Consider the following 23,742-nt stretch of genomic DNA (forward strand, 5'->3'; position numbering starts at 1 on the left):
TCTAGTCTCGTTCTTCGAGTCCCTTATTACATGTTTATTTTGTCTTAAATATTGTATATCAGAAGCCCATATTTTCCCGATAAGATCACAACGACCTGGCTTATTGTGCCTTTAAATGTCTCTGCTGCTGGTCCAAGTTGTCGGGTACGCTGGGTGGTAACTTATAGGCCTAACAGCCGAATAGCCCATACATGTGCCCCCTTTTCTTATTTCAATATAGTTACATGCATATTATACTTAGAATGGAAAAGTATGGAATAATAGTACATCGTTTCTGTGTTATATAGTGGTTACGCGACTAACAAGTTTACCAAGGATTTTGTACATGGCAGAGACAGAATATGGATGACAAACGTTAGCTGTGGAGGATCAGAATCTACATTAACAGAATGCTCTCACATCATATGGAATGCCACAAAAGAGTGCAACCCTTTAAAACTGTCAGCAGTGATTTGTCAACGTAAGTATTCGAAATCCCAACCAGATGTATTTTGGCTTTTTCAGAAAAACACATTCTTCTAAAGCAGTCTTACAAAACGCCTGTTAGCAGAACGGGTTCTATAAATATTTCTAGGAAATGGAGGAACCTGAAGATTTTTATTGAGCCAGGACGTAAACTACCTTCTGGATTTTTAGCGATCGTTTTAACAAGGAGTGAAAGGGAAATATGGCAAAATGGTAATGTACGTAATAGATGAATTTTAAAGACGTTTTGGCGGAAATGCTGTTGCCTGGGCTACCCCCCCCCCCCCTTCTATGATTGCACAAATAAGGAAAGAAATCAAATTGTCACATGTTAGTCTCAAAATGGCCTTTTACAAGTGGCCTTTAACCATTAATTGTCATTTGAACAGTTATTGTATTAGACAATATCTCCATCAAACAAAAATCACAATTTTGTTTCCTCACATTAATTGCAAATACGACGATTTTTATGACGATTCAATGTCATATTGTAGTCATTTACACACAATTGTTTTTGTTTCTCTATAAATAAGGACCTACCGACTGTCCGGCTGATAAGGATTCGAAAGGAACGAAATGGTCAGAAATACCACCAAAAACAACTGTTGAGCAGCCTTGTCCATTTGGATATACAGGTACATGTATACATTTTGATTAAACAATTGTCCAAGATACCACAGTCTTACTGTGCAGGGATACATTAATCTTAATGAAGCTTTAATATACGTACGGCGATAGTGTCATTTAAGTATGGTTTAATGGTCGAGAACGAGACATTATGTAATATATTGATACTGCACGAGGCGTTAGCCGAGTCTTGTTTCAATATATTTCGCAATGTCTTTAGCACGAGACCAATAAACAACTTAAAATACAGACACTATCCCGCACGTGCTTTTTCAATGAAATACGTCACGCGAGTCCGATATTTCATCTAGTATAGATAATGTACGATTGTCAAGTTGCCCGTACATTACGGGATATAATGGTACGCCAACATCAAAGGATGACGTCACATCTGTAGTTTAAAGCAAACTAAGGATGAGTCCAGCTTACAATACATGGTTTAGGGACAATGGTGCTGATGTTTGGTGATGCTTGGGACAACTCCTTGGTTGCATGCCGAGAAGACTCAATTAGTATAGGGCCCGGTAACAACCCATATTGTATTACTAACTCCTATTGTAATAAATGTAATAATTGTAATAACAATAACCCCTAGTCTAATACATGTAATTAATGTATTTTGTCATACAATAAAATCGAAGTCTAAAAGTCTGATTTTAAAAGTCTATCGATTGTGATCGTCATTTCCATATAAATATGAGTATGAGTATGCTTTTATACTGCACAGAATATTATGAAATAACACCACTGGAAACATGTTTAAATTGTTGTAATAAATGTTAATAATAAAGTTATTAATAAGGAATCCCAATTAAGTATATAGGGGTGGGGGTGTTGCTACATATTTCTACTTAGACCATAAGGTCTATCATTGAGTCAAGTGGTGTGGTTTTAATCTTTCGGTTTACCCCCACTGCTAATTTATGATTACCAATAATTACTATGTTATATGTTTGTAGGAAATGTATCTAGACATTGTAATAATAAAGGGCAGTGGTTGGTGGTGGATTATGGTTCATGTGTTCTAAATAAACTGAAAACAATCATTGATCAGGTGTGAAATTATAGCTAATTAAACCATTTGGAGGGTTAGGTGGCCGCATAAAGTCTGTAAATAAGTCAAGTGTGGGATTTGGAACCCAAGTTACTAGGTGACAAGGAGTAGGGTCTCCCGTCTAAACGTGTAGGTTTTTTCGGGTACCCTGGTTTGATCCCACACAGCTAGACTCCTGCTCGGAAGCGATACATTGAAATATAACTCTGTCATATATGTCTGTTATAAATGGCATAGCTTGTGCTGAGTGGACGTGAAACAGCGTTCCTTTCGGCCTCTCACGTACCTCATAGATTATAAATCTAATGACCAAAATTACATTTACTTTCACTTTCATATCCAAAATAATGAAATTGAGATTTCCGTGCCAATTTTTAGGAAGAAGTTTTAGTATAATGAATGAAAGTCTATAAACGCAATTGGTCATAAGGCAAAACCAATTTGATTTTCTGTTGTTCGTGATCTTGATAAATAAATACACACTTAAATCATGTGAAGGATGTTTTTTTTTTAAATTTCAAAACTTAAAAACATGGAACTGTACAATCAGGTACTTTTGTTTTTTTAATAAGATGTTTTCCCAAAGAAATAAGGATGACATTTTTTACAGGTGTTACCGAAGAACAGAAAATCAAATTGGTGTGGCCTAAATAGAGAAATTAAAAGCAGTATCTCAATGGGTACCCCTGTGCCTTTAGCCAAGGTAGTGGAGGCAATGAATTTCCTTTCTCACCTTTGCATTCTCAACCACGACTGGCTCCTCTGGCAAAGTTTCCCAGGAAATGGCCGGATTTGTAGATTTCGAAAAGAAACCAGATTGTGTTTTATAATTGATATTGTAGAGACTGTAGCAATTGGCCTAGTTATAGCTGTATTGTTTAGTTACATATTTTTTTAAAGATGCATTATGTAAGATTTAGATAAAGAGCTGGTCGTTCTTGCTATAATAGTCCAAAAAAAGATAATGAAAAATGAATATATTGAAAATTTCATTCAAATTACTTTTTTCTGAGCGAAGTAATGGTTGTTGGAAGATGTAGCGCATATCTTTTATTATCATAGCAATGTTACTTGTTAATCGAGCATCAGTCATGCTTCTCCATTTTTAAATTAAATCATTAAATGGCGATCGTATTTCAGTCTGTTTAAATCTTCGATATCTGATGGTACAGAGATTGATATAGGCTTGGCATGTGAATACATGTCTAAATAATAATTTATTTAACAACTGAAGCCAAAATAAAAGTCTGCAATAGGCATACTTAGCTCTTACATAATGCATCTTTAATGACAATTTAGATTTGTAAATTGATAGGTAATATACATTTATTTTTGATTTCGTGACTTCAGATTGAAGAGAATAAAGTGACGGAACCAGCGAAGTTGATACCTATTTTGACTGAAATAACCAAACAATCCAACGCAACGACAGATGACATTCTTCTTGTTACTCGTGTTGTAAAAAATCTTACAGCACTTATTGATAGAATATCACAAAATACAAAGGAGGCTAGAGATATAACTAAAGCATTTGTTAAGGTATCGTTTAGTACCTAAGATATCGTTTAGTGCAAATAGTTAAGATATTATTTAGTGCATCTATCTAAGATATCATTTAGTGCGTGTTTTTTTTGTGCATGTAGCTAATATATCGTTTAGTGCATGTTATAGCTAAAGTATCGTTTAGGTCATGCAGCTAAGGTACCGTTTAGTGCATGTAGCTAACGTATCATTTAGTGCATGTAGTTACGATATCTTTTAGTGCATGTAGTTAAGGTATCGTTTAGGGTATGAAGGTAAGGCATCGTTTAGTGCATGTAGTTAAGGTATCGTTTAGTGCATGTAGTTAAGGCACCGTTTAGTGCGTGTAGTTAAGGCATCGTTTAGTGCATGTAGTTAATGTATCGTTTAGTGCATGTGGCAAATATATCGTTTAGTGCATGTAGTTAAGGTATCGTTTAGTGCATGTAATTAAGGTATCGTTTAGTGCATGTAATTAAGGTATCGTTTAGTGCGTGTAGTTAAGGTATCGTTTAGTGCATGTAATTAAGGTATCGTTTAGTGCATGTAGTTAAGATATCGTTTAGTGCATGTAGTTAAGGTATCGTTTAGTGCATGTAGTTAAGGTATCGGTTAGTGCATGTAGTTAAGGTATCGTTTAGTGCATGTAGTTAAGGTATCGTTTAGCGCATGTGGCAAATATATCATTTCGTACATGTAGTTAAGGTATCGTTTAGTGCATGTAGTTAAGGTATCGTTTAGTGCATGTAATTAAGGCACCGTTTAGTGCATGTAGTTAAGGTATCGTTTAGTGCGTGTAGTTAAGGTATCGTTTAGTGCATGTAGTTACGGTATCGTTTAGTGCATGCAGCTAGGGTATCGTTTAGTGCATGTAATTAAGGCACCGTTTAGTGCATGTAGTTAAGGTATCGTTTAGTGCATGTAGTTAAGGTATCGTTTAGTGCATGTGGCAAAGATATCATTTCGTACATGTAGTTAAGGTACCGTTTAGTTCATGCAGCTAAGGTACCGTTTAGTGCATGTAGCCAAGGTATCGTTTAGTGCATGTAGTTAAGGTATCGTTTAGTGCATGTAGTTAAGGTATCGTATAGTGCATGTGGCAAAGATATCGTTTAGTGTATGTAGTTAAGGTATCGTTTAGTGTATGTAGTTAAGGTATCGTATAGTGCATGTAGTTAAGGTATTGTATAGTGTATGTTGGTAAGATATCGTTTAGTGTATGTAGTTAAGGTATTGTTTACTGTATGTAGTTACGGTATCGTTTAGTACATGTAGTTAACTGTCACCCCATTTAAAATATATAAAGTGATTTGTATGGCCTGTAAAGATATCATAATAGTACCTTTAACCTCGATTAGATTGCCAATCAAAAGATAGCCTTTCAAAGGGTTTTTATTGATAAGTTGATCTGGATTCGAAATATCACATCCTGTGCATTACTGAACTAGCATTATGTGGAAATTGATTTAGACACATATGTCCATATGTCCACTCTTAATTAGACAGGTGCATAAGGCAAATACAGGATCAGGGACCTGTAGGTCTCCCAATCAAGCATGTACTGAGAAGGAGTCTGTGATTATGGTAGGAGCGGGGGCCTAAAGTAGTCCTTTGAGGTTTGGTACTTAGGATATACTCCAGAAAGTCCCATTTTCAAACAGAATGGGGTTCCGGCATGGCAGCAGTCTTCCCATTCTCCCAATCCCGGTAATTCTGGGAAGTGCATTATTGTTGCGGCTTTGGATTCGAGGCGATGCATACAACTTTTTAGGCATTATACACGTGTACTAGATACATTTATAAGAATTAAATGCTGCCTACTTTTAAATTCGTAGATTGCCTGAATGATAAATGCTTTTACATTAGGCCACTTAAAGTTTATAAAGTGTATTAATAAAGGAATTATCAATGTTTAAAATGCAGTCACCCAGCGCCGGATTTAGACCAAGAATTGTCCTAAGCCTATGACCGTGTTAATAATATTATACACCTGGGCGGGAGGTGCCTAGGCCATAAGCTTTAGCTTGCCAAGCCTGTAGGTAAATCCGGCACTACAGTCATGCAAATATTTCGTTTTACTCTCTTTAAGGAATTTATTATATTGGCGAACAGCATATTTGAAGTCAAGCTGTCTGGAAGACTGGAGACACAACAATACAAGGTAGTATTCGGCAACAAAAAAAAAAACACACACCAGAATATCATGTCGAAATAATACAAAGAATACGTTACAACCATTCACTTGAGTTTTTGTTATTTATTACTGTACCGTGTTTGTGTGGTTTTTGTTATTTGTCTTTGGACGTCTTATTTGGTTGTATTATGTGGTGCGACTCTCCTTCGCTTACTATTAGTAATGTATTCAAATTTACTGATTCGGTATCTTATGCACATTCCTGAAGCAATGGCCCGAGAAATCCCTCTCTGGCCATTGCTGGATTGGCTTCTGATACTTGAGTTTTTGAGGGAGTGTGCTTATTCTTCCCGTTCAATCAAACCAATCCCAAGTACAGAAACATGACAGTCCTTCGTTTAATCTGGGGGTCTTCCCTAAAAATATGGATAGTGATTTAAGGTATTAAAAACGGTGAAAGTATTGTTCGTCTCCAAACAGTATTGTTTACATTGTATTCGTTTTGATAGCCTCGTTTGTCACGCAATTAGTTTTTCTGCAATATTCTGTTATGCACTGGTTAATTGGGCATAATAAAATCGTGAGTCATTACGTAACGTTATGTAAACATATTTAATCCAATTTGGAGCTCTGTTTAGAGCGTAGTGATATTGTTACGAAGTTAGCTATTGGTTGTTAATCAGACTATTGACTAGTCATAATTTGGAACAGAATTTTGCTTCCTTTACAGCAGTGTTAAGTGGGATTAAGTATAATCAAACGAAACACTGGGAGGAGTATTATCATATGGATCGTTGATCTCATTATTCAAATACTGCAACATTTAATAGAATTTTGATAGATATTGAACTAATATTTGAAACTGGTTTTGGCCAAGCTGGATACACCCGCCACACTGTCTATAGTCTATACGTTATTAGTTACTATTGTACATTACTTTACTTTATGTTAAATAGAATGGCCGTGTAACGGAAGTTTTAATGGACACTTTAGATTCTGTTGGTGAAATTGCTGGGCGTTATCTACTCGGTGGGAATTCAGAGACGTTTCATTCAGAAAACATTGGTAAGATACTGCAATTACAGTTGTACTAACTCTCCGACGAACTCAAAATTTGTTTGATTTTGTCTATAATCTTATCATCACGAACTCGATTAAGGTATTGACCTTTATTATTACTATTTTGATTCCAAACTCCCTATGAATCTTATAAACGAAAAACGTTGAAACTGCAATCAGAGAACACTGGTGGACGAATGATTTAACGCGAGTCAAGTGGTGTGATTTCGATTCTCCACTTGTTCGTGACAAGTAGACTGTCGACCCCCCCCCCCACACACACACACACAGTTTGTGTCAAGAAGACGTTAAACGTCATTTCACTCTCTCCCTTAGATTAGTAGAAAATCATACTTGACTTTAAATATGGTGATCGTTCCGAGAGAAAATTGTGCTTAGGTCTGTGATTCAAATCTGCTTATTGATCAGCTTTATTTTTGTTTAATCACAACGATAAGATAATGTTATTTTCATCTCTGGCATGCACCAAAAATTGGTTATAAGTTAGAATATGCCAAAATCTTTTGCTAAGACAGTGAAACCATTGCCTTTGGCAATTTGCCTATCTCTGCCCTCCTGAGAGCTGTTTTAGAGTAGACTAGATGACGTTTTTATTTATCATCTATAAAGCCAGTTATTGCATAGCCTATCTCTGCTTTAAAGAATCTCGATGAATCCAGTTATTGCTTGTCTCTGCTTTTTTTAAAAAGAATATTCACGAATCCTGTTATTGCTTAAAGAATCTCTACTAATCTAGTTAGTGCTTATTATTGTCTTTTTGTGTTGTTATTAATCAGTATTATCTATTGGCAAAATGGATCCGTTAAATATCAATGACATCAACTTTCCTGATGACCTATATACCAATGACAGTAATATTCCCAAAAACAGCAATATGACTGGTGTAAAGACAATGGTTCATATACCAAAGGAAAGCTTTCAAGATCACACAGGTAACCTAAATTGTTTAACTGTAACCTATAACAGTTGTTCTTTATTCTTGTGTGCATTGTATATGGTTAGTATAACTGTAACCTATAACAGATGTTCTTTAATCTCGTGTATATGGTTAGTATAACTGTAACCTGTAACAGTTGTTCTTTATTCTTTTCTATATAGTGTAACCTTAACATGTAACATATGTTCTTTATTCTTGTGTATAGGGTTATTTTAACTGTTGACGGAATGTAGGGTAGGTTACTTTGATCCACATGTAGTTGGACAACTGTTTTTCATTTCCCCTGAATTAGAAATCAGTTTCAGACCAGTTATTTGATAATCTCACTTAGTAACAGATAAATGTTATTTTTGAAACAGATTTTCCGTGATTCAGGCGCCTGTGATTGTTACATCACAATTATATCAATGTAATTCGTTTCGTACTGGTTTAAAATCTGGTCGAATCTGAACACATTTTGAAAAAGCATGTGCTATATTATAAATGATAATAATAATAATGCATGTAGTTGAAGAACTTATTATGTGGCTTAACCATGTCATTGCAGATAATGGATCAATTATCTACTCAGTAATTTTGTACGAAAATATTCCAGATCTATCAAATAATACTAACAGGTAGGTCACAAATATAAGCCATTTAAATATAAAAGTTAGACATCAACTCGACACAAACTAGGTGATTTCGAGATTAACAAGTTTAGCAGTGGTGCCAAAATACCCAAGAAGTTGGGCAGGTATTAAACCACTTGGCCACGCAACGCCCCTGAACTACATTAAAGCGGTTTTGAATTAGAATTTGTTACGTTAACGTAATATAATTAGGCTAAGCATGTCCGAATACAAAAATACCTATGTAAAGAATGAACTGGCTTTTTTACTTTATTTTCCCCAGATAGGATCAGGAAAATAATAGAGAAAATAATGTAAATTTCAAATGGCTATAACTTAATTTAGAACTGACCTGTGTTTGTGTCTGATCTTAAACTCGTTATGCGCCAATTTTAAATATGCCCACCGATTTATACCTTAATTGAACTCTAACCCTTAACTCTAACCCCTTTTCACTGGATGGGCAGTACTGATGTATATTCCGTAGTTTAAAGATACATTATGGGAGATTCGATAACGAGTTGGCAGTTCTCACTATAATAGTTCAAAACTAGATAACGTAAAGGCAATTTGCTGAAAATTTCATTCAAATTGATCCACTATGAACCAAAAACTAAGCGAATGAAATTTCTACCTAGCCTCGTTCATCATTACTAAAGTCAGTACGATAAAAAGAATAGTCTCGATTATCTATTTAATCGTTTAATCGAGAAGGAAAGTTATGCAGTAAATCGGCTCACAATCCACTTAAGATCGCAGGCTAGCGATGCCATCTAGAGTTGATTATGGTCTGGATAAGTTAATTAATGTCTAATTAATAATTTAGATAACATTTCAGGCCTAAAGAAAGACCTGCAATAGACAGATTTAGCTCTTGCATAATGTATGTTTAAGTATGATTTTTTTTAAATATCTATTTTACCAGTGATTACAGCAATTTTGTTGTTAATTCTGAGCTATTGGCTGTCAATTTGTATGTAAATGGTATAGATACAACTAAACTTAAAGGAAATGTGTTGTTGACATTTGCACATCGAAACGTGAGTAACGCATTATATATATTTCGCCATGGTTTTCCCCCTTTTCGAAGGTGAAGGATGGAAGGCTTGACAAGGACCAGTGTCTAGTCGTTTGGATGGGACTGAAGCCCAGGATGCCGTGTACATGTTGAAGTGCACATAAAAGATTCCTTGAGAGTTAGACGGCAAACTTTCCCTCAAACAGAACACTACGTGGCATATGCCTGTCTTCATTAGCACAGTTTGTGCAGAAAAGTAGGACGTTAAAACCTATTTCATTTTATTTACACTGCATTTTAAAAACTTCATAACCAGATAACCTATGGTTCTGCTTCCTTATTTCTGCACTTAAAGCACAATATTTTGCTAAGACAGGGGACATTTTCACGAAATTTTGCTATATACTGTACTTATATTTCTAACATTTGTTTTACTTTCATCATTATTTATGTCGGACCCTCTGACTTTATCTTATACTTGTGTACTTTTTGATATTTCAGGCTACTTTAAAGAATGCGATTTGTTCTTTTTTGGATTCTAATAAGTGAGTATTAAATTCTACTAGGTAAAAGCATCCAGAAGCCCTATTAAGCCTCCATAGGGCCCCTGGCTGAAAATGTCACTTGGACCCTTGCATCAACAGTGAAAATGGAGAAAAAGAACTAATTGGGGGAAGGGGGGGCAGTCACCACCATAATCGAGCCCTAGCAATGTGTCGTAATATGTTTTGTCAGCGCCCGGGGCAAGTCAAGTATACCGTTCTCACTCCCCAAGGCGGAGTCCCTCCCACTAGTCCAAAATTGCCCCCCCCCCCCGCCGCCTGAAGCACATGATTTGCATAACTATAGCATGTCTCTCCTAGCAATACTGTGGACTCTGTGATTAGTAGGACTACTAATCTGTTTGAAGAAAGTGTGTCTGAAATAGGGAGTATCAACCAGTTCCTGTTGGCCATTAAACACTTTTTCACTAGAAAGTAATAATAGCTAATTTTGTTGTAACCTTATACATGGATATTTATAGTGTATGGGACAACGAGGGATGTCAAGTAAAACAAACCAACCAGAATTCAACCATTTGTTCCTGTGATCACCTCACTAACTTCGCCATTTTAATGAAACCAGTTGGAATCAGCGAAGATGCGGTAAATATAAATAAATTCTGATTGGTCGAAAAGTGTGATCGAATGGACAATAAACCCCCTCTGAATTATCAAGGCGAATTACTGCTATAAATATAACAGTGTTCTTTTATATCATTTTTGTGCTCAATGAACTTCCTCAACTCAAATCTTTCTTGGCAAATATCTTTAAGGAATTCTGCACACATGACTATCACACCATTTTCAAACATCATCTTTTATGAAATCGCATTTCTGAAATACATAAAACAGTAGAAAATCAGTCATAAATTACTTAAAACCGTTTTCAGGAATCCAAATATATTCGTAACTAGGCGGTGAAAGTGTCAGGAGGCCTACATGTTTTCTTTTTTTTTTATTAACATTAGTTGTGAGTCACGTTTGATTTAATTTCAATGTTGTACTTCATTTACCTTTTAAAGAAATCAGAAAAGTAGTAGTTTCTAGGCTACCGGTGGTTGAGGAGTTATTTCCCCTTTTGAAATTCTGGTATTGTGTATGGTTAACCACCTTTGTAAGCGTGACTGCGTCATAGGTTGACCGTGTTTATAAACAGTGGCTGTCAGTTACTCCGATGACGTCACAGTCGGCGTCTTAATATGCTACTTACAATGGAAATGATAGGTATTTCAGGTTGCCATTTTTGAACATATTATAATATTAGTTATTAGGTAATGAATAATGGCTAGACTTCCCATTTAACAATTTATTTTTTCAGACTTATCATCATCAAGTGCTTACTACAATAACTTTAATTGGATGTTCCATCTCCTTGTTCTGTTTATTTTTGGCCCTCGTTATCTTCATCGCTGTTTGGAGGTAGGGTAAATATGCTATAATACTCGTCGTCGCTTTAACCTCATACCGTTTGCCAATGGGAAGCCCGAAAGTGGTCGGTGGGGGTAGTTGGTTATAAGTGAGCGCATGACTTTGTCTGGTAAAGACGGATGGGCAAGTGGTATAGCCTCATTCTACCCAACCGTTTTAAATATGTCATTTTCACTGGCTGTTGTTTTTTTAGACTGCACAATAATTTGTTTATACCTAACAGTCCATGTTGAAGCGAGAGAAGATGTGTAGCAAGTAGATACAGTTAAATGGCGCATGACTCTATTTTTTGGAACCTTAAAATATACAAAAATGGTTCTAAAAGCACATATTAATGTAATATGAATGTATATAATGTAATTTCTAATCAGTTATGTTCGTTGAAATACGTTAACAGTTCAAATTGAACGGCAATTGTTTACGCCTGCATATTGCATTCTACACGATCGTTTTTTAAAATTATTATTTTGTCATTTGTGAATCAGCCCTTACTATTTAAATTACTTCCACATTGCATTGTAGGATATGTTTTATTTGTTCAGTACAAAATGGCACCCGAAACCATGGGGTACACGATTCGTGTACCTATTATAAAATGTTAATCGTGTCTTGAATATTGGATAGTAGAATCCGTTAGTTTCACGGCAAGATAACAACACCAGTATTGATTGAAACTGATCAATATTGAATTCTAATTCGTGTTTTTAATTTCGATTCTGAGCAAGGTTTTCCCGAAAGCACGCGCAAATGAAATTAGAAATTGCTATGGATTGAAGTGACCGAATGAGAATACCATTCCTTATTTAATTTAACTCTGATATTTAATGTAAAGAATCAATCACACCCTAGCTTTTACAGTTACAGTGAATTACTAGGGTGATAACCATCAGTTGTATCCTGTAAGGCCAGTTGATTGATCCTTTAAGACAATCTCAATAAAATTCTAAAAGGGACAAGTAAAATCCAATGGGTGTGAGTCATGTTACACAATAGAAATGTAAATATGGAGGAACTTTAAAATAAGATTAATGATGGAAAAATGATGGAAAAATAAGAAGACGGAGTTCGCGCTTGAATGTGATTGGCCATTTCTTAGGATATATCCAACATCAATTGGACTTTTTCAATACTTTTGAATTTGTAGGTACGCCAAAATATTGCTAACGTGTAGGACAAATTTTACCCTTCACATGAAATGATTTGTCATATAGATATAGACCCTCACGATTAATCCAGCAGTGTGACACAGCCTTTTGGCATGCATTTACCTATACCTTTCTATGTATATATATATCAATAATATTTGTAGATTATAAATTTTGTCAAATTGCCTGATATTTCAGATTTATCAAGTGTACGCGGTCGGTGGTACTGGTTAATCTTTGTGTAGCCTTGTTCATAGCCCTCCTACTGTTTGTTGTGGGCGTAGATAAGACATCAAATAAGGTAACTATCGGTTATTCTATGTGTAATCATGGTAGTACTTTTAGTTTTAGAAATTATTTCTTACACAATACATTTTTAAAGAGATTGAAATTTAAACAGAATTAAAAGTTCATATTGCAACCTGTCACAAATACCAACCGAGGATATAACAACTGAGCGAAATTCCACTGCGGTACGCACTGTACAGCAAGTCACGGTGAGTAAAACACTGGCTTTCTAACCTTGAGATCCTTGGTTTGATCCTGGTGTTCGTTGGCCAAGAAAGTTATCGGGTATTTTCCGCTGTGGTTTCCTGTTTTCACTTGTCAGTGCTATAGTACAGAGGGCCTGGCCAGGAACATTTTCTAGTCGTTCCGATGGTATGAATAACTAAGATCCCATGCACGTAAAATAACCCTGAACAGTTGAAATTCAATTGTTGTACGGGTAAAATTTCCCTCATAACACACTGCGTGGCGTATTGCCGTCTTCATTAGCCAGTCGGTGCAAAAAGAAGGACATTAAACCTCATTTTATTCTTAGGATTATGGTGTATTTTGTAGGATTTGTGCACGGCAATATCTGTTGGATTACACTATTTTTATCTGGCTGTTTTCTTTTGGATGTTATTCGAGGGTATACAGATTTTATTTGCCACTCATGTTGTATTTCATCATTCCGGTAGAGATGCCATCTTTTTGATCTTAGCCTGGGGTGAGAACTATTTATCTATGTTATATAAAAATACAAAATTAGTACTTAAAGAGAAGGCAAGGAAATAGAGGGCTAGATTATTAAAACAATAACCGGGCTATGTTATTAAAGAGCATAGCTCACTAAGTTATTAAAGGGCATAACAGGCTAAGTTATTAAAGAGAATAACTTACTAGGCTATTAAAGATGAGGACTGCCTCATGAAAGATAGTATAGCAGGTAAAGTTAATCAAAATAGCGGATAAGTTATTAAAGATAATAGCAGGCGGAGTTAATAAAGTTGAGAGCTAAGTTAGTAAAGATGATCATAGCAGGATAAGTTATTAGAGATAATCGTAAGAAAATTGACTGCTAAATTATTAAATATAATAGCAGGCTAAGTTAATAGATTGCTTGGTTATTAAAGATCATAGAGGACTAATTTTACAGGACACTATTTCTATGTGACACATGCTGCAATGAGAAAAAGGGGGAGAACAATGGTTTTACTTTCACTTAACACAAACTATGTCATTTCCGGACTAACATTATAATATAGGCTAGTTCAATTTTATTTTAAAAATTCATTTTCACGCACAGCACGAAACGTCGCCCAAATAAATAAGTAGCTGTTTTTCCATAAGTATGTGTTTTTTGTGTATAAGTCTTTAGCAGTGGGAGGAAACCCACGTGGTTGGACAAGCGATCCTACTCTTTTCATACCTACAAACTTGGGGTAGAAACCATGCCACCTGACTCAATCACAGACCTTATGGTCTAAAGCTCATGGGGATATGTTATTAATGATAACAGAGAGCTATGTTATTAAGGATAAAAGAGGGCTAAGTTATTAAGGATAACAGACCAGAGTTCTAAGATATTATGGATAACATATGGCTTAGTTATTAAGGGTAACTTAGAAAGGTGTATATTTCCTTTTTAGGATTAGAATATATTTTCTTAATAGATCATTTCGATATGGCGGCTAAGCATGGCCGCAAATACGCTAGTTTTAATGGTCAAAGGGTTGGGTTTATTTTGTAATAAATGTTTATGTTTTTTTGTGATATTAAATTAGGAATACCGTTAATAATAGTGATTATATCAACGGCTGTGACACGGTTTAAGGGCTATGGAAACGAGCATTTGTAAGTTGGTTTACTTTTGTTTAGAATAATCAATATTGGTTAACGTGGGTTGAAAAAAAATGGTGATTGGAATAATAAACATAAATATATAATGCAGAAAGAAAGTATAGGCCGAACAGCAGTTTGGTCTGTACTTAGACGTGAAGAGTTCTCTCTCCTTAATTATTTCCCTTTGCACTCATTTGTTGCCGACGCATTAGGTGGGAGTTTACAAACAACGATCACGTGATTAATTGTCGGTCTGTCAGTACGTCGGAATTTTCATGTACTTTTTGACAAATATTTACAAAATTTCAAAAGTTAATGTTCTTTGCTGATATAAGAATCGGAGGTTGGATCTTAATCATTATTTACCGTACATACAGCTAATCTCCAAAACTATCTAATGTCAAGTGGACCAGTGCTTGTAAAGTGACCCCCTCAGAATATTATGAAAAAAATATATGTTATAGTACATACAAATTTATGTAAAAATGGAGATATGGCCTTTTGAATAGGGGTACCTTTTCGCAAGTTTTGAACCTACTATTCTCTGACTCGATTTTGGTGTAATGTTTTATATCTTCTAGTTAGATAATATTCTTGATATTATGGGGTTTGTAAGACAATATTATATAGATTAAGAATTCACTACCCTAAGTGCCAAAAATTAATACTTGTGCGAAAACATCAATATTTTGATACAGTGTAGAAATTTTACTACACACACACTTATCTGATATTGATGCATAAAGGTTTTGTTTCCTGATGATGAGACAATTAGAAGTATTACAATTAATCCATTCACTCGGCAAAAAATGAAAGAAAATCATAATTTAAAGATGCCTTCCCTCGTACAAAATGAGTGATTTGATGATGTATTTGGACTAAAAAGATATTAAACTAATTTATATAACAGAAATTTACTTCAAATCATTCTCAAAACATTGTATTCGCCAGGAAACACACCAAGATATAAAAAAAATCTATTTTTAGAAACCATGTTTGTCATGAAACTTGATTGAGAGAGGGTCAATTTTCCGAATGTATTTGTCGTTACGTATTGTCCATTTGCCATACATATTGAAGCCTAAGTAAATTCGTGGATTATCTTCTGCCAACTTCTTTTTCCGCCGTTTAATTGCAGAGTCTTTTTGTACGTTTTCCAAGCTAATTTTACAAGAAACCGACAAAAATGTGGCTTTTAATAATGTTTGTTCAAACAATACCCATTTATACAGTATATGATAAGTAACAACTTTTAATATAGTGTAGTAAAATTTCTACACTGTATCGAAATATTGTTCTGTAATATTTGATGGTAAATTCTTAATCTATATAACATTCTCTTACAAACCCATAATTTTAAGAATATAGACTGACTAGATGGAATAAAATCAGATCACAAAAATCGAGTCATTTAATACTATAACAGTTTAAAAACTTGCGAAAAGGTACCCCGATTCAAATGTTCATAACACACACCCAATCCCAAAAACAAGGAAGTTGCCTAATTAAAAAACAGAAACATTATTATTACAAAACAGAGCTTCTAGTGAGCGTATGTTACTTTGTCTGGAAGTTTCCTTTAGTAATTGTATTTTAGAGTTATTTTCATTTAAATTTAGTTGTTGGTTGTCAATAAAGGGTGGTCTAATCTGGGCGTTCATTGTTCCAGGATTAATTGTTATTATGGTAAGTACATGATTCTAATAGGCCTACCATTTTCTTCTCATATTGTCAACTGTGAAGGTCCTTCTGAATCAGTTTAAAAGATCTAATTTTGTAACCTTTTCAACTATAACGGGTCATAGTAATATGTACATGCCAAAATTGCGAAATGAATTAGTTACAAATTGTTTTTTTCCACGCAGCACCAATCAGCGATCACTTACACATTAAATGCCATTCAAATGTCATGTGACATGTATACCATTTTTAAATCCCGTTATTTTATGTGGCAGTAGCAATGACGCATTGGGCAGTATAGTGTATTGTTCGAACTGAGCATTCGTTCGTCTGCGTTACAATGTTCGTCGTCTGCGGAAAAGAGAACGAAAACTATTAGTTCGGTGCTTTTGTTCGTCGACGTAAATGTTCTATCGTCTGCGGTACCATGTCCGTCGTCTTCGAACAAGAAAAACAAAAATATTTGTTTGGTATTTTTGTTCGTCGACATGAATGTTCCATCGTCGGCGTTCGACTTTAGCAATACATGTATATCTTGGCCTGCGCTCAGTCCACTCTTGTGTTATATTCAATTACTTTCCGGAATTGATTTTTTCAAAATCCCCAATCAGTGACAATCGCGTGAATAGGGGGATTTTGAGAAAAGAGCATGTGCCGATTGAAGATAAACAAAATATCTCAACCAATCAAGGGGGTTGAATATACTCGCCGTGTTTGGTTGAGTTACAATTCTACCCACGTTACATCAGGACTGACAGTGACAGGACAAATTCTACACACGTTGCATCAGGACTGACAGTGACAGGACAAAATTCCTTCTAACTAGGAACATTCCGTATGCACAATCGAAGATTCCCTACTGTCCATGTGGCAATACTAGTTTTACTACATTTCTGTTTTTATATGTTTCCTTTATTTGTTTCTTCAGATCAACGCTGTAATAGTAGTGAAAGTAATCCACGTTCTGATGACAACCAAATTTATGATGAAAAAAGATATAAAAGAGAAAGCCATGTAAATATAATAACGATATATCCTTTTACCGAAATTAAATATTTGCTGGTTAAAATGATAAAATTAACGAGCATTCGCATAATAATTGAGTGTTCGGGAGGCGCATATTACCATGACTTTAATGATAAAGACACTAGAAAGTTAAAAGCCCTATAATTGTGGATGGGGGAGGCGCATGTTACTGCTTTAAAAATAAAGATACCAGAATATAATGCGGGCCAAGGGTAGGTGTTGCGAGGGTTTAGGCGATCGCATATTACTGGCTTTAAAAATGAAATGAAATGGGGTTTAACGTCCCACTGTTCTGCCTCGAACTGGGCTAAAGACGATGGGCATAAGCCATACAGTGTGCTATGAGGAAAATTTCGCCCGGATATTTTACGTGCACGCCAATATGTGCGCTTGACCTCGGTTTTTCGTCCCATCCGAACGACTAGACAGATGTCCTTGCCAGACCCTCCGTCCTGCATCACTGACGTGGGGGGGGGGGGAGGGGTACGCCGAAAAATCTGGATGAACTTTCTCGGCCAATGCAGAGATCGAATACCCGACCTCCAGGCTAGCGAGCCAGCGTCTTACCCACTTAGCCACCATGACCCCCGCTATAAAACTGAAGATACTAGAATAGTATTCTGTCATATGTCTGATATCTTCACCTACATCCATATTGTAGAGTAGCTGTAAGAAGTATCTGTGTGTTATTACCAGTGATGGGTATATCATGGGCTTTTGGTATATTTGCTGTAAATGGAAAGGGGATTGTATTTGAATATATATTTACTATATTCAACACACTACAGGTAAAATAATACATTTTACTATATTTAACACGATACAATAGAATATATAGCGTTACATAACATTACTTTACATTATGTAACGTTACATTACATAACACTATATTGCAATACAATGTATTGAATTGCAATACAATATATTGAATTGCAATACAATACAATAAACAAGATCTGGTTGCCATCGCACTACCTTCCTGTGGCTGGCCGATCGTTTCCAGCAGACAAAGTCCACTAGGAATCGGACATGGCCTGGGTCGCAACGCGTGACGACACTACAGTGTGATTGGTACATTACCTGGCATAATCTGCAAGGTTGCTCGAGTCCAGCTTGTCGCACTGCCGCTAATGGGTGTATTAGAATTGACAATGTTCGTCGCCGAAATTGTTGGTTGCTCGAGTGCATACAGCATGTCTCAGCGGACTTCTTGAACAAAAACTGTACTTTAATGGTCAGGTCTCTCTCCCTTATTCTCTCACAAATCGAACAGCTTTAGGACAATATCGGACGTCTCTGGTCCAGGGTCACCAGCTGCAGAATCTCCGTCAACTGGAAGCAGCATTGAACAACGACACCACACGCAGCCCGTTTTAATTAGCGACGTGGCACGTTGTGTGTTGTTGCTAGACATGGGCACATATGTTACTGGCTTGTGATTTTCATATATTCTGCCTAAGTTCTTATGACCTCTGTGGGTTGTAAAAATCACATTTCAGCTGCATTATGTATCGCCAACACTTCCAGTCAAATGGGTGGTCCACTTCCATTGCGTCACATATTGGATATTTTTATGAATAACGTCTTATTTGACTAGCGCACCAGTTGAGATAACCTAACGAATAATCTGCTACTGGACATGTTCTCAATTGCCTTATAATCTTATGAACCACCAATTGAGAAGTTACTCATCCAGAGGCGTAGCCGTGAAATATATATTGGGGGAGGGGTCCGCAAATGAAATTATATAAAATAATGAAAATCTGTGCGCAGCCGATGTAGCGCGATTGGCACCCCCATAAATTTTTTTAAATTTTCAGTCTTCTGTAAACACTGTTTTGGCATATTTTACGGGGTTAAACTAAAACATCACACCAATACAAAGATTATCATGTTTAAGTCAGGGGGTGCCGTATTCATATTTATTTCATGACTTTTACATATTGAATGTTACGCTTGAGTAATGAACAACACGACAAAGAGAGTTTAGTAGGGGAATTTTTATGGGGAGGATCCAAATGAAACAAAACTTGTTCACATAACTTTAGTTTGACAATCACCTTGTTAACTGCAATACTATATACATATACACATTGACATTTACAAGAAAGTTGTATAGATATTTAAAGTATTTTGTACATTTTGTGTATTATAAATTGATTTAAAAAAGTAAACATAAGTGTTTGTGTTTTAAATTGTACATTGTTTTATACAGATAGAATCTTAACTAATCCTATTATTGTTGTTAATAAATAGGAGTTAGGGCCTAAAGTGTAAATTTTTGGGGGGTCAAAGTATATTCAGCCCCCCCCCCCCGAAAAACAATTGGGGGGTCGGACCCCCCCCCCCCCCCCATGTGTGGCGCCCATGAAGGAACTCAAAAGATGGAATCTTAGTATGGGTTTGCATAACGTTACAGTAGAAGCCACTGTGGTATTATAAGTAAGGCACTGGCTTACAAACCAGGTAGTTCTGGTTTTGATCCCGGTATTTGACGGTAGAGTTTCTCGGGATTTTCCTGCGTGTTTCCCCTTGTTAGTGGGGCAGTCCCGAGGGCATACGTGTGTAGTCGTTCGGATGGGACATAAACTGAGGTCGCATGTACACGTTGATGGCACGTAAAAGAACCTTTGACAGTTGGAGTTCCAAAGAAGAACTGGCCGTAGCTGTCTTGACAAAATTTCCCTGCGTGGCGTATTTGTTCATTTCGTAAGGATATATTGCTATGATCACTGTCTAAATTAATAAAATGTTGCACAAACGGTAATAAAATAATATATATTTTTTGTAGGGATTTTTTATCTTCATGTTTCACTGCGTGTTCAATAGAAAGGTAAGTCGATATCTCGACTTGGTCGATATCTCACATAATTGGTCATATTAAAACCTATATTGAATAAATCGATCAAATTAATTTCTATTTCTGAGGTTGTCAATGTCATCTATGTACAGTATTACATTGTTACCAGAAAGGGCATTCTAGAACGGTGGTCTGATATTTTTAGAGGTTCTATATAAATGTCTTTTCTTGCCTAGCACAACTCTCCTCACTGGCAACCAGTGTTTTCTTATTGAAGATTAGTTAAAATCATATAGTTTCTTCTCTTCTGTTATCTTTCAAGTTCGATGATACGACATATTAGAATGGACCACACTTACATCTGACATGATTTTAAAGGGGCATTATGCGAGATTTTAATCTTCCTATTTATGTTATATAAATTATTTTTTAGACATTTATTCACATGGTTAACCCATAATCAATTCTCTACACCATCCGGTGGCTTAGATATTGAGTCCAATCCACGATGCCCACCATATCTGCGTTAAACGCTCATATGGCATAGAAAAGGACTGAGAATCGAGACTTCGTTTATTATCATGACAATGGTACTTCACAGTTATGACTATTTTATTAAAACATTTACAATTTCGCTCAAATCAAGTAATTTGACTGAAATTTTCAATGTATTCATTTTTCATTATCTTTGTTTGGACTATTATAGCATAATATATCTTTAATTTATGTTGTACTTTTGTAACTTCAGGTGAGGGACGGCTTGGCCAGTGTTATTCGACCTTATAGAATTAAACACACGGATATGTCTGAGCGTAAGTGTAGTGCTGCTAACGATAATATAACCTTGAAATCGTTCGCCAATACTAGTGTCAGTGTAGAAACGGGTCTTCCTACAATGATGGAAACAGCTGCAGATGTTACCTCTGACGTTCATACAAAATGTTTAAATACGATGGATTCGGAGCATCTTTCTTCATCAAATCTTCATATCACGGAGACCGCCATCAATCCAAAAACGAGCGACCAATCATCGGGGAATAAGGGCGGTAGCAAAATTAGAAAATAATCAGTTGCTCCCAGATATCTAGCCGGAATGAAAACAGTTGTAGCTAATTAAATTGATTAGCTACATCTACCAATCTACAGTGATCAGCAGAGTAAATAGCCAACCTGTTCGACCAGATCGGGCTATTTCCGGTGGATTATATGTAAATATATTAGTTGCTTATCGGTATTTGCATTTCCGACTCATGGGTCATTTATTAATTAAAAGACGCCTTTTATGTTCTAGTAATTTTCATATCAATGTACTCATGGTATCTATAATCCGTTTGTTGAAAAACTGGGCGATCTGATGATATATTTGGACTAAACCATATTCAAACTTTTTTATCTATCAAAAATTTGATTTGTCAATCAATCAATCAAATCTTTAATCAGTATTTAAGGCCTCTGGCCTATAGTACATAGTAGTGCAGTATAATAAAATATATCAACTATATAAAACATAATTATATTACAACAGATAACTAGTTGTTATACTGTTAGCCTTAAATACATATTCTGCTACATTATTTACAATGTTTATATCCGACATAGCTTTTATATACAAAAGTCAATGTTATTACAATAGGATGAGTCGATCTTTGGCATAAGTTGTGATCTAAGGTCTTTATACATTTGACAAGATACAATGAAATGAATTTCATCTTCGATAGTCCAGCCACCCGATTATATTTTATTACATACTTCGAGAAGGTATTTGTTGAGTAATAAAACATTCTAGTAGTTTATCGAGGGCTGGCCGTCCTTACCGCACGGTACAAATAAAACCTTCTAGTAGTTTATCGAGGTTCGGGTGCTTCCGGAGTCCAAAATGGCCGCTTTATATAAATGAGAATTTGACAAGATACAATGAAATGAATTTCATCTTCGATAGTCCAGCCACCCGATTAGATTTTATTACATACTTCGAGAAGGTATTTGTTGAGTAATAAAACATTCTAGAAGTTTATCGAGGGCTGGCCGTCCTTACCGCACGGTACAAATAAAACCTTCTAGTAGTTTATCGAGGTTCGGGTGCTTCCGGAGTCCAAAATGGCCGCTTTATATAAATGAGAATTTTGGGGATAACTAGCCCACGTGACTCTGCCATTATTATGCAATTTTACAAGTATATTATAACAAGCTTATGAAAATCTATCATTTGACATATATAACAACTTAAACCAGTATTTAATACAGTTAAACAAATAATTTACTAGTAAAATTTGATTTAAATCCCTCTCAATCTCTTTACTTTTATCAGTCTTGTTTATCATCTGATTTCATTGTACTTGTCGTTAACCGCTAATCCTAAGTTAATTCCTGGATTATCCTTTGCCCATTTATCATAAATATCTAAATTCCTGGATTATCCTTTGTCCGTTAAATCTACAGGGCGTTTAATTCTCTTAATATTCTCACAACCGTTAGCCATTAGATCAACCCATTAGATGCGATGATTACACCATTCAAGGAGACAGACTGCCTTTCAGGGATATCCTTACATTTTTGTCTTGTGCGCACCCCGCATGTTTTTTTTTATTTTCTTGGGGAATTCGGTATTTTACTAATAAGAATGGATGTCCCCACTTCCATATATATATATATATATATATATATACCAAATTGCATACTTTTATTGGGAATATTGGGGTACGAGTGTATGTAAATAGACAGCGGACAATGGTATAATTATCATTTGTAGTGTATATGCATGGTTTTATTCATATTTTGTTCCTTATTATCTACATATAAATAATTTGCTTGTTAATTATTTTGATATTGTATCTAATCTAAATATTTGCCTTTGTTAATTATTCTAATCATATTATAAACAGTGTTGTTCGGAAAAATAAAAATTCAATGTTGTTTTCTTAAGACAAAGAGGTGTTACTGTGAGAATATTTATTTGACTAAAAGACGATATTTCTAACGACCAGTAAAAACAAAATTCTGTGGCACCATGCAAGAACCTGATAAGCCACATGACATTCAATTTGAGAAAAATGCAACTAAAGTCTGTGGTCTATAGTTTCAAATCTGTGATCTCTATTTGATGTTTTGCGATTTTGATGTGTACATAGGCATAGTATAAAAATTCTGGATGATAATCAGTCTTGTAACTGCAAACCTTACGGAAAATTTTGGGCAAATATGAATTTCTGAGATAATATTTTTTTAATTTTCCATGCAAAAACCTGATAAGCTACATTGATGAAATCCAATAGAAGGTTTGTTGGCTTTAATCTTATAAAATACGTCATAAATCAACTGAAACAACACATACAAAAGTAAATAAAACAAAACCCCACATATGCTAGGAATAACAAGGGCGAACTCAGTGACCATGGGTTTTTTTTGGGGGGGGGGGGGGCTCGAGTGACGAAGCGCTCAAATGGGGGTCCAGGTGGCCTACTCCTGACGATTTCGAAAAGTAGAAGCCCAAAAATGCCATTTCCAGTGACCTGAGACAAGAATCCGGTTCTAAAGTGCGCCCACTGGATCGCACCCCCCCCCCCTT

At 35.6% G+C, this 23,742-nt stretch overlaps 1 protein-coding gene across 1 annotated transcript in view; it reads left to right on the forward strand.

Annotated features, from left to right (window-relative positions):
• The window catches only part of LOC126811355 (adhesion G protein-coupled receptor B1), a 34,904-nt gene extending 11,799 nt beyond the window's left edge, over positions 1-23,105 (forward strand). The window contains exons 7-26 of the mRNA XM_050536902.2: positions 288-460; positions 999-1,100; positions 2,052-2,146; positions 3,497-3,685; positions 5,757-5,828; positions 6,758-6,866; positions 7,658-7,813; positions 8,366-8,435; positions 9,355-9,469; positions 9,949-9,992; positions 10,472-10,592; positions 11,308-11,408; positions 12,761-12,863; positions 13,406-13,556; positions 14,614-14,683; positions 16,291-16,357; positions 17,280-17,365; positions 18,039-18,165; positions 20,169-20,210; positions 20,926-23,105. Of these exons, the coding sequence (XP_050392859.1) occupies positions 288-460; positions 999-1,100; positions 2,052-2,146; positions 3,497-3,685; positions 5,757-5,828; positions 6,758-6,866; positions 7,658-7,813; positions 8,366-8,435; positions 9,355-9,469; positions 9,949-9,992; positions 10,472-10,592; positions 11,308-11,408; positions 12,761-12,863; positions 13,406-13,556; positions 14,614-14,683; positions 16,291-16,357; positions 17,280-17,365; positions 18,039-18,165; positions 20,169-20,210; positions 20,926-21,243 (2,311 nt within the window). The 3' untranslated portion in view covers positions 21,244-23,105. The remainder of the gene's footprint in view (positions 1-287; positions 461-998; positions 1,101-2,051; positions 2,147-3,496; positions 3,686-5,756; positions 5,829-6,757; positions 6,867-7,657; positions 7,814-8,365; positions 8,436-9,354; positions 9,470-9,948; positions 9,993-10,471; positions 10,593-11,307; positions 11,409-12,760; positions 12,864-13,405; positions 13,557-14,613; positions 14,684-16,290; positions 16,358-17,279; positions 17,366-18,038; positions 18,166-20,168; positions 20,211-20,925) is intronic.
• The last annotated feature ends 637 nt before the right edge of the window (positions 23,106-23,742 follow it).

This window comes from Patella vulgata, chromosome 2 (assembly GCF_932274485.2).
Source record: "Patella vulgata chromosome 2, xgPatVulg1.2, whole genome shotgun sequence".
NCBI classification, from domain to species: Eukaryota; Metazoa; Mollusca; class Gastropoda; family Patellidae; genus Patella; species Patella vulgata.